General features: G+C 41.1%; 1 protein-coding gene across 1 annotated transcript in view; it reads left to right on the forward strand.

Moving 5' to 3' along the window:
• Window positions 1–10,601, forward strand: part of PDLIM1 (PDZ and LIM domain 1) — a 46,292-nt gene extending 35,691 nt beyond the window's left edge. Inside the window, exons 5-7 of the mRNA XM_020996812.2 lie at window positions 2,980–3,131; window positions 9,408–9,525; window positions 10,067–10,601. Coding sequence (XP_020852471.1) covers window positions 2,980–3,131; window positions 9,408–9,525; window positions 10,067–10,253 — 457 coding nt within the window. The 3' untranslated portion in view covers window positions 10,254–10,601. The remainder of the gene's footprint in view (window positions 1–2,979; window positions 3,132–9,407; window positions 9,526–10,066) is intronic.
• The last annotated feature ends 3,776 nt before the right edge of the window (window positions 10,602–14,377 follow it).

The following is a 14,377-nucleotide window of genomic DNA, read 5'->3' on the forward strand; positions in this document are numbered from 1 at the left end:
TGCTCCCTTAATAAATAAAGGCTGGACCATTTTCCCAAATAGGTTGTAGATAGGATTTTTTTTCCCTTTTTCTGTGTGCTGGTTAGATGTTTGGATGGGCACCAAGAACCCTTCCAATTCAGAGATTCTGTGATGATTATGTGACTAGAGAACTGTGGTAAAAATTGGATGGCCTTCTTTCCCAGAAAAAGACTGGCAAATATAAAATACTCTGATAGGATGAATATTCTTTTTTTTTTTTAACATTTTTTGTAGGGTTTTTAATAATATTTTCCCCAATTGCATGAAAAAACAATTTTTAACATTCATTTAAAAAAATTGAGTTCCAAATTCTTTCCTTTTCCTCCTCCTTCCTGAGACAATAAGCAATTTGATATAGGTTATACATGTGCAGTCATGCAAAAATATTTCCATATTAGTCATGTTGTGAAAGACAACACAGACCAAGAAGAAAAAACATGCACACAAAAAAGTGAGAAATATATTTTGATCTGCATTCAGACCCCTTCAGTCAGGATTAATATTCTTACAAAAAAAGTTTGCTCATAGATTACAACTTGATGAAAATTATGTTAATATGTCTTTCCATACTTTTAAATCACAGAGCACATTTTATACTTATAAATTATCAGGAAGATCTGATGGGTGGTCATTTTGTTTTGATGGTTTATCTACTAGGTTATCTTTCCCCTGTAATATGGGGCCCACATCTAAAGAGACAGACTAGGGCTTGAGTGTAATTAGTCTCTAAAGTTTCATAGGGACATAAGGACCTGGCCCAGCCCATTTTTCCATCATGGTGCCAGTAAGGTCTCTTTTGGCCAAAAAAATATCTTTACTGTATGTATGGGGAAAAGAGAGAGCAGAGAGGTGGGAAATGGGAGGACACCAGATGATTTTGTAGTTTTCTCTTCCTCCCAGAGACCAAATAGGAAGCAGATTCTCCGTTAGGAAAATGAAGCCTGGGAGAAAAGTAAGCCTATGTCCTGTCCCATTTTGCCTTTTTGAACCTACAATATTGGGGCACAGGGAGCAGGCTGAGGGCATAATCTATTTCTCAGAAGTCTAGGACAAGAACCTACTCCCTGAGAAGTGAACTTAGAATCCTCTCATGGATATGGTCTCCTACCCCACATCATCCCAATGGAGAGGCTCCCCTCCTTCTCCTGTCACTTGCTATAGGAAGTTGGCTCCCCAGGCACATTTCTAGGAACAGGCCCAGAGTTAGCTTTTCAAACTGAAAGGGTGAAGTGGAGGGTATTGGATTTGGAGGTTCATGAGTGATCAAGAGAGTAATACCACTTCCTGGGTGCTTGGGGAAAGAATGCAGAGGGCTGCTAGCTATGGGAACTTGCCCAGGGCCAGTCATTCCCCAGTATTCCAAGACCAAGTGTTCACTTTACACTAATGATTAATTAGGGAAAGAGTGGGTGGTGCAGTAGATAGAGAGCTGGGCCTGGAGTGAGGAAGACTCATTTTTGTGAATTCAGATCTGCCCTGAGATACTTACTAGCTGTATGACCCTGAGCAAGTTACTTAACACTGTTTGCCTCAGTTTCCTTATCTGTAAAATGAGCTGGAGAAAGAAATGGCAAGCCACTCTAATGTCTTCATCAAGAAAACCTCATGAAGAATTGGACATGACTGAAATAATTGAACAATAAGTTAAGTCCTTTTAAAATGCAATGAAAAATAATATCAATCATTCACATCTTCTTGTGGATTACTTGAGTCAGATAATCAGATTGGATATTGGAGCTTTGATAGAGAAGGGAGAGAAGAAGAAGGGTGGAGACTATAGAGTTATATAACACTTACCCTACCAGAAGTCAGGCTATCTGAATTATTGTAATGCCAACTAGGTAATGGGGAGAAGAGATTATCCAATGATATTAGTTTACCAAAGAGATTTTCTTTTATTCATATGAGCATAAAGATAATCCTAGTTTTTGGTCCTTTTCCCCAAGTACCCAGAATTATAACTATGGGGCATAATGAGATTTAGCTCAAATCAGTGCGCAGTTATTAAGTGCCTACTGTGTTTGAGGCATTGAGGATGTGTTCCCTTTCCTCAAAGGCCAGAATGCCTGGTAATCTCAACTTACTTTGAGTCAGTTGTAGGAAAGAGCCTTTTCCCCATGCATTTTACTGCTATGAAGAACAAATTGTGCCCAGATGGTTCCTGTTGGGCTGCTCTTCTTGAGACAAGATTAATTTTTACTGTCACAATATCACTATACATATTGGTGGTGCAGTGCATAGAGAGCTGATCTCTAGGTCCGGATGACCCTGGGCCAGTCACTTTTCCTCTGGGTGCCCCAGGCAGCTGTCTAGCACTATTAGTTCAGAGCCTTTTCAGATCTTTGTTGATAAAAGAAATTTCATCACCAGGAGGTCCTTAACACCAATGAAATCACAGGTCCATACATCCACACATTTGCCTATGGAAAAAACCCACAGCCCATGCAACTGGACTTGAATGATATATAAAAATCTGGCTCTAAATCAGGGGTTCTTAACCTGGGTTCCATGGTCTTGTTTTTTCAACATTTTAAAAACTGTATATCAATAGAAGTGTGTCCTTTGTCATCCAATGTACTTTATCTTCTGCATTGAAAACATTCTGAGATGAGGACCATTGGTTTCACCAGACTGCCAAACGGGTCCATGACCCAAAAATAGTTAAGAACCCCTGCTCTAGATGTTGCTGGATATTTTTTTTCAGTTATCAGAAAAGGTCTGTCCCAGACTTTCTTTTAAAACTGAGTTACCGTAGCCATTTGGAAGAAGTTGTTTTCGCTTGGTTCATAACCCTAGCCAGCTAAAATTGCACACTGTTGGATGGGGAGAAAGTTTCAGCTTTCATCATGGGGGATTGTTTTTGTTTGGTATTCTGCTTCTTATTTTTGAAGGAAGGGAAGAAGATAACTTTTTAAAACTCGTGATTGCTCATTATGAATTTCCAAACATTCTTTACAGCTTAGAACACAGCCAGCCTTCAAGTAACATTGGCATAGCCAAAGATTCAGAAGTTTACAAGATGCTACAAGAGAAGCAGGAGCTAAATGAGCCACCTAAACAGTCCACCTCGTTCCTGGTTTTGCAAGAAATTCTAGAGTCTGAGGAGAAAGGTAAGCAGGGTTTGGCATTTGAACTGGTTACCCAAGGTTTTGGGGGTCATTTGTCACTTTCTTTTTTTTTAAGTGATTCTAAATTTAATATTTTGTTTCAATAAGTGTTATACATACTTGGAAGCCATTTATATTTTAATTAGTTATTTCTATAACTCTCAAATGTTATTGGCTAGCCATAATTATTAGTCTATAAATATTGCAAGGGAGGCAGGAAACTCACTTAGACCAAGTTGCAGAACATTGGCTGATGTTCATTGGTAGGGAGAGAGTTTCCTCACTGGAAATTTTCCATGTAAATGCAATTGCAGACCTGGTCCAAAAAATCCCCCAAATGTCTCAATCCATAGAATCTCATAACTTTACAGTTACCCCCTTGGAGTCTCCATCAGGATCTTTGTCTATTCCTCTTTCTTCCCTTTTCCTCTTATTAGGTCATGGTTAGTGGATACTCTAGTCATCTGATTCTACTTCTTTTGTTTTGCATTATTTCATTACATTCTTTCCAGATTAGGAGCCACTGAGCACAGAGAAGGAGTTTGCCTAAAGATTTGAAAAAGATTTAGCTTTTGTACGCAGTCACCCAAAAGTACTATTTCTACTTCAAGAAACTGGATGTTAAGCTAGATACTTCCTTTGTGTTCCCAATGTTCCATATAAATGTCTTAGGGTCACAGAACATAGAATGTTGATGTTTAAAAAGACCTTAGAAATCCTCAAATATATCTCCCTCATCTTATGGAGGAGGGAATTATGACTTAAATTGGGGAAGGGACTTGCCCAGGGTCATGCTATTAGCAAATGAGGGAACCAGTTTTCCCTCACTCATAAACTTTGTGAAGCTTTTTCCCTCATGACTTGTTTCCAATTATAAAGTTTCTCTCTCCACCCCTTCGGTTTTCTGTAAGCCCAAAGGCAGCCTTCCTGTTGGACTTGGAAAGGATGTGAAGGTCTGAGGGCAAGGAACGATGACAGATATGGTAAAAATGAATCAGAAACAAAACCCAGTCTCTCTGCTTTCCTTTTGGAGCTGAGGAAGGACAAAATGTGTGCTGTGCCCTTAGGAGAGAGAAGGGATGTGCCATCTTTCTTTCTTAAAGCAACAAAAGGAGAGTGGATCATGAGTCCTGCCTCCAAAGGTGTGAGTGTGGTCCTGTAATCATTCTTGGACCAGCCAGAGCTGGAGAGCATCAGGAACTGTTTCAGACAGGATCATCAGAACACTAGAGCCAAGGGCTCACTTGCTCCCAAATCTCTGCTCCAGTGGGTACCCACAATGATGAGCCAGGCCCTTAAGACCTCTGAGACAGACTCAAATCTCTTTCTAGGCATCTTTCCAATATTTGGGGCCCTGAAATGTGCCTCTTTGGCCTCCCTGGAGACCCTGTTTTCCTTCATCTCATGACGGGGCAGGGGTGGAGTTATAATGGAGAGAGCACTTTACTTGGAGTCAGAGGAGCTGGATTTGTATACTTGTCCTGCTACTACTCGTTTGGCCTTGGAAAAGTCATTTAACCCTTATGGTCCTCATTTTTCTTATCTACAGAATGAGTTCTAAGATCCTTTCCAGCTCCAAATCTATGATCCTATGCATTGTAAACTCTTCTGTCTCTTCCTCTCCTCCTTCTTCTCCATCACCTAATAAATAGCTCCCTTTTTCAAAGGGCACACTCTGAAGAAGGGAGGTAGTAGATCTTGGGAGAGCACCACTAAGAGAAGACCTCCTAGATCCTAGATCCTGGAATCTCTCCTAATTAGAGCCACTAAAATAGAGATGCTTAACCTTTTTTGTGTTGTCTTTGCAAGACATTTTCTCCTTCCAGCTTCATTCCCTCTTCCAACTTCTGCCCTTTAGTCCATCATCCTTCAGGCTTTTCATACCAGGGAACCTCAAACTCTACTGATAAAAATCTGCTATCCCTCTTCCCTCTTCCCTTAAAGTTCTCTCAAGAAATTCTCATTGACACTCATGTGAAATTCCTGAACAGAGTGATCTCTGACATAAACGCCGTGTCTGGCACATAGTAAATGCTTAATAAATACTTTATTGATTAAACATTCTAGCCCATCAAGGTCTTTTTGAATCTTGACGGTGTCTCCCAATATTCCCTCTCATTTTCTCAGACCCAGAAAAGAGTGAACTGTTGGCCTCTGCCTTATCTGCCACCTATTTCCTAGTTTGCTCTCTTGTTTTTCCCTCCTGGGAAACCCTTGTGGGAAAAGGTATGATATGGCAGCCACTGAGGGCAAACCATTTTCTGGGTAAGAAGCTCATTGTGTTTTGTTCTAGGGAGGGAAGAGGACAGTATTCAGGGAATTTTAGATATTCTCTTTAGAAATTAATTCTGAGGACTTCTGATTAGGTCAGCCTGGCTCCAGAACAGTGTGAAAAAAATGACTTCCTAGGAAAGGCAGTCTTCTCCTTAAAACTTGAAACTTAACTTAAAAAAATTTTTTTGACAATAATATTTCAGTATCATTGGTTTTCTTTGTAATCCTATGTATTTTATTTTATACATTTAAAAACATTTCAGAAAGGGGCCACAGGTTTTATCAGATTGCCATAGGGTTCCATGATTGAAAAATGTTAAGAATCTCTGGACCAGGGAAGGCTCAACCTCCAGGGGAAAGTCTTGCATGTAATGCAGCTAGGCACATGAAGGAAGCCAAGTAGAAAAAAAAAAGTGGAATAGACTGTTACGCAGACAGGGATCAACTCATGCTTGTGGCTGACTGAGACACACTGATGACTGCAGTCCCTTTTCTTCCTTTCATCCAGGTAGGGGGAAGTCAAGAGAATTAGGAAAGTTCTTGGAGATCATTTATTTCAACCTCCCACCCAGTACATAACCTTCACAAAGTGTAGCTGACTGGCCTGGGATTGTATGGAGTCTATCAGAAATTATGTGTGGAATTAGGAATGGGGGTGCCCTGGGGAGTAAATCACAATTTAAGACAAATAAATCTTATATCACTCCCAGACTGAAGTAATCCAAGTATACAAAATCTCAATACAACCTGGTTTCTGGGGCTTCTGTATTTCCTTAGGTTGTCGAATTTCTTAAATTACTCTTCTTTCCATCTTAGGAGACAAGGTCCTTGCAATTAGGAAATGTCTTTTAAAATAAGTTCAATTAAGCCATCCAAAGTGCCATTGAGAGTGAAAAAATAACCAGCTGTTGACTTCAGTTGAAGGCCTGAGGATTTCCAGGCTAAAGGGCTTTCCAGAGATACTAGATTTCTTTTGAATTTAAACATTCTTATTGCTTGGCACTGTAGAGAAGCTTGAACTCTCTATTATGTGGGGCATAATGGAGAGTTGGTGCCAAGTCATCTTGATTTCATCTCTACTACCTCTCCCCCCACTTCTGTCCACTTACACGGCCACCCTCTTGCTTGTTTAGACCCTCATTACCTCTCATCTAGGCTGTTATTAGGCTTCCTAATTAGCCCCCCTGTCTCCACTCTATGTGGTCTACAGTCCATTTGCTACCTAACTGCCAAATTGATATTCCTAAAGCCACCAGTCTAATGAAATCACTCCCTTGCTGAAGGAACCTTAATGGCTCCCTATTGACCCTAAGATAAATGCAAACTATGCTTTTCTGTTAAGTAAGGCCCTTCCCACTATGGTTCTACTGACTTCACACATTCTTCATTCCATTCCAACTGGCCTCCATGTTGTCCTGAGTATTTGAGTCTATCTTCTCTCTGTTCCTTTTCAAGGCTCTCCCCGTGCCTTCAATTTATTCCCTCCTCATTTCTACCTATTAGAAGCCATAGTGTCCTTCCAGCTCAGGGGCCACCTCCCACATGATAACTTTCCTGATCTATAACACATACCCCCCACATCAATTTTTAGTGACCTCAGTGTACCTGGAATTACTTTGTAAATATTTTGTGTTAATTTATCTGTATATATGTTATTCCCTACCCCAACATATCCTAACCCCACTATTCAGTAAAATATATGCCCTTGAGGACAAGAATTGTTTTCTTTACCATTTGTTAAGTAAGCATGTAATAAATACTTGTTGAATAAATGTTGAATCAAAGAACAGTAGATCAGAAGTCAGGAGACCTGGGTTCCATTCCTTGCTCTGTCCTTAGCTAGTTGCATGACCATGGAAAAGTGACTTTAACTCCCTGAGCCTGTGTCCTTTTCTTTTCTTTTTTGCCAGTGAAGGTGGGGGTGGGGGTGGGGTGGGACAGACTAGATGATCTTTAAGGTCTCTCCTAGCTATAATGAGCTATAGCTCCAGTTCCAGTAAATGGCACATTTGTGATGGAAACAGGAGACACATGACTAAATGTAGAATCCAGTTATTGTAATTCCTATCCCTCCCCCTTCCTGTGATTTTCGATGTTGGTTTATGCATTCCACAAACAACATAATCAGCCCAAGCATGTGTCACCAGACAACACATCTCTGAGAAACTTGGTTCCTTTTTATAGGCCTGTCATCCTGCATTGGCTACCAATGGGAAGTAAATGTTTCTCTGCTCACCAATGAATCAATACCATTCTTTCAATCCCAAGAAGCTCCCTAACATTAGTGTTTGTACTCACTAAGACTTTGTTTCAACAGCTGGTTTATGCTTTAGAGTTGTCCAGGTAGAGGAAATTGTTGTAGTTTCCTCCTTTTCATAGTAAAGTTGGCCAAAGATATCCTGATGTGCTAACGTCAGGGAAAAAGAGGAACGTTTTCTGGATTAACTCCCAATGCTTGAAAAAAGCATTATGCCTAGCAGTGTTCTCTGTGTGTGTGTGTGTGTGTGTGTGTGTGTGTGTGTGTGTGTGTTTCCAAGTTTTGAGTAGATAACAAGGTTACAAGAGTTTCAGACTTGTAAGGCCAAGTAAACCATCAAAAGACTTTAGTGGCTTCAGGGAGAGTTTGGTTTTGGGAAAATCATTTCCAAAGTGCTTAGCACAATGCCCAGCACTTAGCACAGTGCCTGGTATATAGTATGTACTTAATAAATGTTTATTGACTGATTTGCATCAAAGCAGATGAGTAGAAACAGATTAGATAATTAAGATTCAGAAACAATTGAACACAATAACCCCACATTTGATAAACCCAAGAATATAATTGCTAGGGGAAGGACTAATTATTTAAAGCTTCACAGAAAACTGAAAAAAACTGGAGCAGTCTGGCAGAAAATAGATCTAGGTCAGCAATTTATACAGCATGCAATAATAAACTCCAAATAGATAACTGACCTTAACATAAAAGGTCACATCATTTTTTTTAAGGTTGCTATCTTTCAGATCTATGGTTGGGGGAAAATCCATAACCATACAAAGGATGAGAGGGTACCATGAAAGACAAAGGAGATAATTTTTGTTAGCAACATGAAAAAGCTTTTGCATGAACAAAACTAACATACCTAGAATGTATTTTTTAAAACCCTGTCAATTGGAGGGGGGGAGTCTTTACATCAGGTATCTTTGATGAAAGTTTGGTATCCGCAAAACATAGAGAATTAACACATATTAGAGGGAGCTCTTTACCAATTGATAAGTGACTCAAGGATATAAATAGTTTTCAGAAAAGGAATCTCAATACTGAAAAATGTTACAAATCACTAATAATAAAAAATAAGTATTAAAAGATCTGAGGTTCCCCTGGTCGGCTGTAGATGCTGCTTCTTCCTTAATTAGCATAAGCCCATCTGATCTAGTAACTTATGAACTAGTCCAATTTCAGTCAGTACTGCCTATACCTTTAATAAACACACCAGAAACAGCAGGATCTTTCAGTTTTTTCTTCATTTGTTTGTCATGAGGGACCTAGGACTATATCATATTGCTTCAAGGCTGACCCTCAGTTGGCCCTCTATGGGTTGAGCCAATGACCAGGTATTGAACTCTTAAATCATGGCCCTATCTCAGCCTAAAAAGACCATGTTTTTCATTGCTTCAGTTTTCCTTAACTGTAAACCCTAATTCTACCTCTCCCTAGTGGCCAAGCACTGCCAAATGCTAAATAATGATTCAGATAAGAGAGTGTTGGCCTTGGAGTCAGGAAAACCTGAGGTCAAAACCCACCTCTGATATTTACTAGCTGTGGAAGCTTGCGGAAATGATATAACTTCATGGACTCTCAGTTTCCTGCCTATAAAATGGAGATGATGGGGAATGTTGTAACACCCACCTCACAAGGGTTATTAGGGCTCAGAAGAGAAAATGTGTGAAAGTATTTTGTAAACTTAAATTTTCCATATGAATGTTATTTTATTTTCCATCTTGCCTGATGTGTTCTCCACATTTAAGGGGACCCCAATAAACCTTCAGGATTCAGAAGTGTAAAGGCACCTGTTACCAAAGTTGCTGCATCAATTGGAAATGCTCAGAAGCTGCCCATGTGTGACAAATGTGGCACTGGCATCGTGTAAGTACCTACCTACCTCACCCCCATTTCATCTTGTAATGAAATCCAGAATGGGTCACCCACTTAGGTACAGATGATGCCAATGTCACACATCAAAGGTGTAGGAATGCTCTGCCAAATGGGCATCAGTTGGCAGGTGAGCACCATGGGGGAATAAGCCCTTCCCTCTTCCCCTGCCTTCACCTGACCTCAAGTTCCCTTCTCCCACATTTTCCATCATTTTTGGCTGTGAGGAAAGGTAGCTTCCATTGCCTATCAAGGAGCAAGTGTCCCAGCCCCAGGCAGGGCCCATGAGGCAATATGGTGGACAGCAGACTGATCTTAAAGATAGGAGGACATGGGTTATAGTTTTGTCTCTGAGCTGTGGGATCATGGGAGAGTCCCTTCATTTCTCTAAGCCTTAGCCTCCATGTCTTTAAAATGAGTGGGTTGGACTTGATGACCGCTGAGGTCCCTTCTGGCTCTAAATCTATGATACTGTGACCCTCATAGGATGGCAGTCACATGGATGTCCTGGACTAACAGCCCCTTTTTTTCACAGTGGCATATTTGTGAAGCTTCGAGACAAGCATCGGCACCCGGAGTGCTACGTGTGCAGTGACTGTGGGACCAACCTGAAGCAGAAGGGTCATTTCTTTGTGGAGGACTGCATCTATTGTGAAAAGCATGCCCGGGAGCGAGTGACCCCCCCTGAGGGCTATGATGTGGTCACAGTGTTTCCCAAGTAGACCAGCAGCCATGTGCACAGTAACCTTCTCTAATCCTCACTATATTTTCCTCTCTCCGGTTCCCTTTGCCTTTCTCTCCTAACGTCTCTAGCAATTGGCATGGTGTTATCATTGTGATATGAAACTTTTCTCTTTGCCTCAGCTAATGGGATATTACCCATCCCATGACACTTGCTTTCTAAATGGCGGGCATCTTGGCCTCAAGTCCTCTCAACAAACATCATGTCTTCTTGCCATACTCTACTACTATCTCCTGCAAACTGCATCAGATAGAAATTCAAAATAGGAACAAAACAAAATCTATTGGATGTGGAATTAATTTTATAGTCAATAAATGTGAAGAATTTGGCTGAGAGTATGCTATGTGTCATCATCTAACTGTGTGCCATATGGCTACAGCCAGCCCAAACTTTAAGCTGATCCTTCTGGCTCATCTACCTTTACTTTGGGGGTTCCAGACACTCCCAGGTGTCCCCTCAGAGAGAGTGAGGAAGGGGGCTGATCCCAGTAAAGCAGGTATTCACTAGAGACTCTAGGAAGTGAGATTTCTTCATGCCCCACCCCCTTTCCAAGCCCCAAGTTGAAGGTATACTGAATACCTGGAAACACCTGAAGAAAAGAATTCACGAACTATATGATTTTCAATGATCCAATTAATTCTCAGAGATACACTGTACCATAGAAATGAGGAATGTCTATATAGATTATTTGAGAGGTCTTCAGGGTTTCCAGAGGCGTGAATTTTCCTGAGCTTTACTTGAAAAGACCCAGAGCTTCCTTAAAGTGCTTCCTTGCCTTTTCACTCCTAGATACCCATGTTAAGGCATGTTAGGAGGATTAGAATCACTCCCTGACTAAAGCAGAGAGCAGAACCTTATTCCCTATTAGCCAAATTAGCCAAAGGTTTTGCCTTTTTCTCATTTAGAATAACTCCTTTTTCAGCATTTTGTAATCAATTGTTATTATTTTATTGGCCTGCCAATGGAGGCCAAGATCTGCCCCCACATCCACCCCCACTGCCCCTCCCTGACCCAGAGCAGGTGCTTACATTTAACCCCTGGACCTTGGGGGATGTGGGATTGAGTCCCATCAGGGCAGGGGTCTCCTTGGGAGCCCTACTCTTCCCAAAACATTCACTGAGGACACCTGTTCTGCTGACAGCTGACCTTCCCCTGCTTGACATATGAAGAGTACCAGGGCTTATGTGGGTGGCTAGATGAGGAGTTTCCTTGTTCTAGACCTCCAGAAAAGGGCTGAAAGTGATTCCCATCATAGGCCTGATGAGAGGATCTAGTCCCACTTCTATGGTGACCACTATGATACATAACTGATGCAACCATGCTAAATAACTTAGTGTCATTAGAGTGGGTTTTACTATTAGCACTTGCTTTCATGGGTCTGTCTATCCCAACACAGTGTGACTTTGTCCATAGACAACGAGGTTGATGGGTCATATGGGCCCCATACATGTGCCATCTGAGTGTATCCCATTCCTTTCTAGGAACCTTTTAGTACCATCTATCGATTAGATAGCAAGCATTTATTAAACACCTACTGTGTACCAGGAATCAAGGATATAAAGAAAAACGCAAAACAGCCTGCCCATGATGAGCTCACTTTCTGTTGTACATATATAAGTGCACATAAAATATGTTCAAAATAAAAGTAATCTTTAAAGGATTAGGGATGGGATAAGGCACTAGAACCTAGCATGTAGGAATAAGGACAGGCCTCATGGAGAAGGTGGCCCTTGAGCTAAGCATTGAAGGAAACTAGGGTTTCTGAGGGGCAGAGGTGAGGATATGGGGGACACATTTGGCATAGGTGTAGAGTGCATTTACTCAATTATAAGATAGGAGGTGTTCTCACAACAGGATTGCTGTCCTGTGACTGAGGTCAAAGCTGATACCACATATGTGTGACTTTGTCACACTGGGAAGCAGTGTGGCCCAGTGGCCAAAGCATTGGATTTGGAGTCAGAAGTTCTGGGTTCAAGACCTGGCTCTGTCCCTGCCTGTGTGACCTTCACCTCTGTGGTACTCAGTTCTCGCATCTGTAAAATGAGGGGGTTGGACTCAGTGACCTTCAAGATCCCTCTCAGCCCTGCATCTATGACCCTACAATCACATCAACAACATAGATATGTAACAACAACAGAGCAGTCATATGGGGCCATGCCCATGCTATATACACCTTGGCATTTCTAGCTGACAGTGGCACCAAAGGATCATGTGTGAAATAACTGAGTTGTCCTCCCCAATCATAACCTTAGGTCAAACATCCCTTAAACATGCCCAGCTTAATTAATAGTTTACTTAATTAATTACTCCTTATACAGGGCAATATCTCAAAAGCTTTGGAGTCAGAGGACCTGAGTTCAAATTACATCTCTTCTGCTTACTACCTCGTAAAGTCACTTAATGTCTCAGGGTCTGGTTTTCTCTGTCAAGTGAGGGAGTTTGACGACATCAGTTTTGTCAAACTCAAATAGAAATTCCATGGGGCTGCATATTGACTTAGAAACCCACACATTACCATTATATTTTACTACATTTTTATTTATTTGGTTAAAGCTTTCCCAATTCCATTTTAATTGGGGCTTCACTTGGAAGTTGTAGCCCAGGACAACTCAGACTAAAGGACCTCTACAATCTTTCAGTTCTAAGTGTTTGATCCTGTGAACAAGTGCTTATTTTGACTCCTCTGTGTACCTTTGTCTTCTTGCAAGTTTTCATTTTGACAAAGGACTGAATCCCTTACATTAGGTTTCTATGAAAATATGCTATAGATTGTGCCCTTTGCATTCCAACTGGCTGGTTGGATGTAAACAGCTCCTGGTTGGGATGGGGAAGGGGGAAGTCCATCTCTTAACTGAGTTCCAGCATCATGACAAGAACTGTTTGTTTCCCTTCCAAATTAAGGAGGACAGTTTCCATAAATATAATCAAGAATGTCCATGTTGACAGGCATTGCAGTATACAGGGAACTGGCCTTGGAAGTCAGGAAGACTTGGATTCAATTCTGGCTTCCGACACGAATTGGCTGTGTGACTCTTGGACATTAACTTAACCTTTCAATGCTTTTATGTAACTTTTAAGACTATAAGTTGTAGGGCAATTCATAGATGGACTATAAGTTCCATCTGTACTAGCAGAGGGGAGAACTCACTGGCAGTTCTCTACACCAATGCAATCATAGGTTCATTAAAAAAAAAAGCCATACCAGGTGATATGGTAATACCCTAAATATCAGACAAATTGTTGACACCATGCAAGCCTTGGTAAACATTGAATAGCTCTTTTTCAGACCTCTTAAAGGACAGCTCAGTTGAGAGCCTCCCCACCCAGGTTCAGCACGTTCACTCATATTGAAAAGAAGAGGAAGACTGGGACAGGACCTCTTGGCCAAAGTGTAGCCAATTTGAGTCATTCACAGAAATAGGTCAACCAGTCTCAACTAAACACTGCACTGTGGGAGGTGGTGAGATACCAGGTGGATGGTCAAGGAACATCCTATCAGTTCTAAAGGTTAATTAAAAGGGTAAATTTCCAGCCCTACTCCTTTGTAACCAGCTGATCTATTGGAGAAATCACTGGAACTCTAAAGAGCTACACTTAAGTGAGGTCGCCAAGCTCCCGCATCGCTTCCATGGCATTTCAAGGCTCCTTGCAGAAGGAATATTGGAGCAGGATCTCTTGGGTTTGCTTTAACTTCCAAAAGTTCTGTTTTAAAGGCTAAACTTGGGCACTACCAATACTGGATGTTGCTGGCCATGGATAGGGAAGGGATAAATTCTTTCTCACACACATAATTCCTGATGATAGACTCTACATATGTAGTTTCACAGCTAGGTAAGTGAGAAACAGTGAAGAGAATGTGTTTATGTTTTAATAAGTGTTTGTGTATTGTCTGGGAAACTGGCGTCTGTAAAATCAACTTGAAGTCCAAATTGGACAGCAAGGGCGCCAGGCTTTGAGTCATGAGACCTGGTTCTGGTCCCTGCTCTGCCACAGTGAGCTTTGGGGCACAGATGAATCATTTTACATCTCTTAACTTAAGTTGTGTCTTCTATAAAATGAGGAACTTGGTTTTTTTGTTTGTTTGTTTTAGGCAATTGGGGTTAA

The sequence above is a fragment of the Phascolarctos cinereus genome, unplaced genomic scaffold, assembly GCF_003287225.1.
Source record: "Phascolarctos cinereus isolate Bilbo 61053 unplaced genomic scaffold, phaCin_HiC Scaffold_3;HRSCAF=262, whole genome shotgun sequence".
Lineage (NCBI taxonomy): Eukaryota > Metazoa > Chordata > Mammalia > Diprotodontia > Phascolarctidae > Phascolarctos > Phascolarctos cinereus.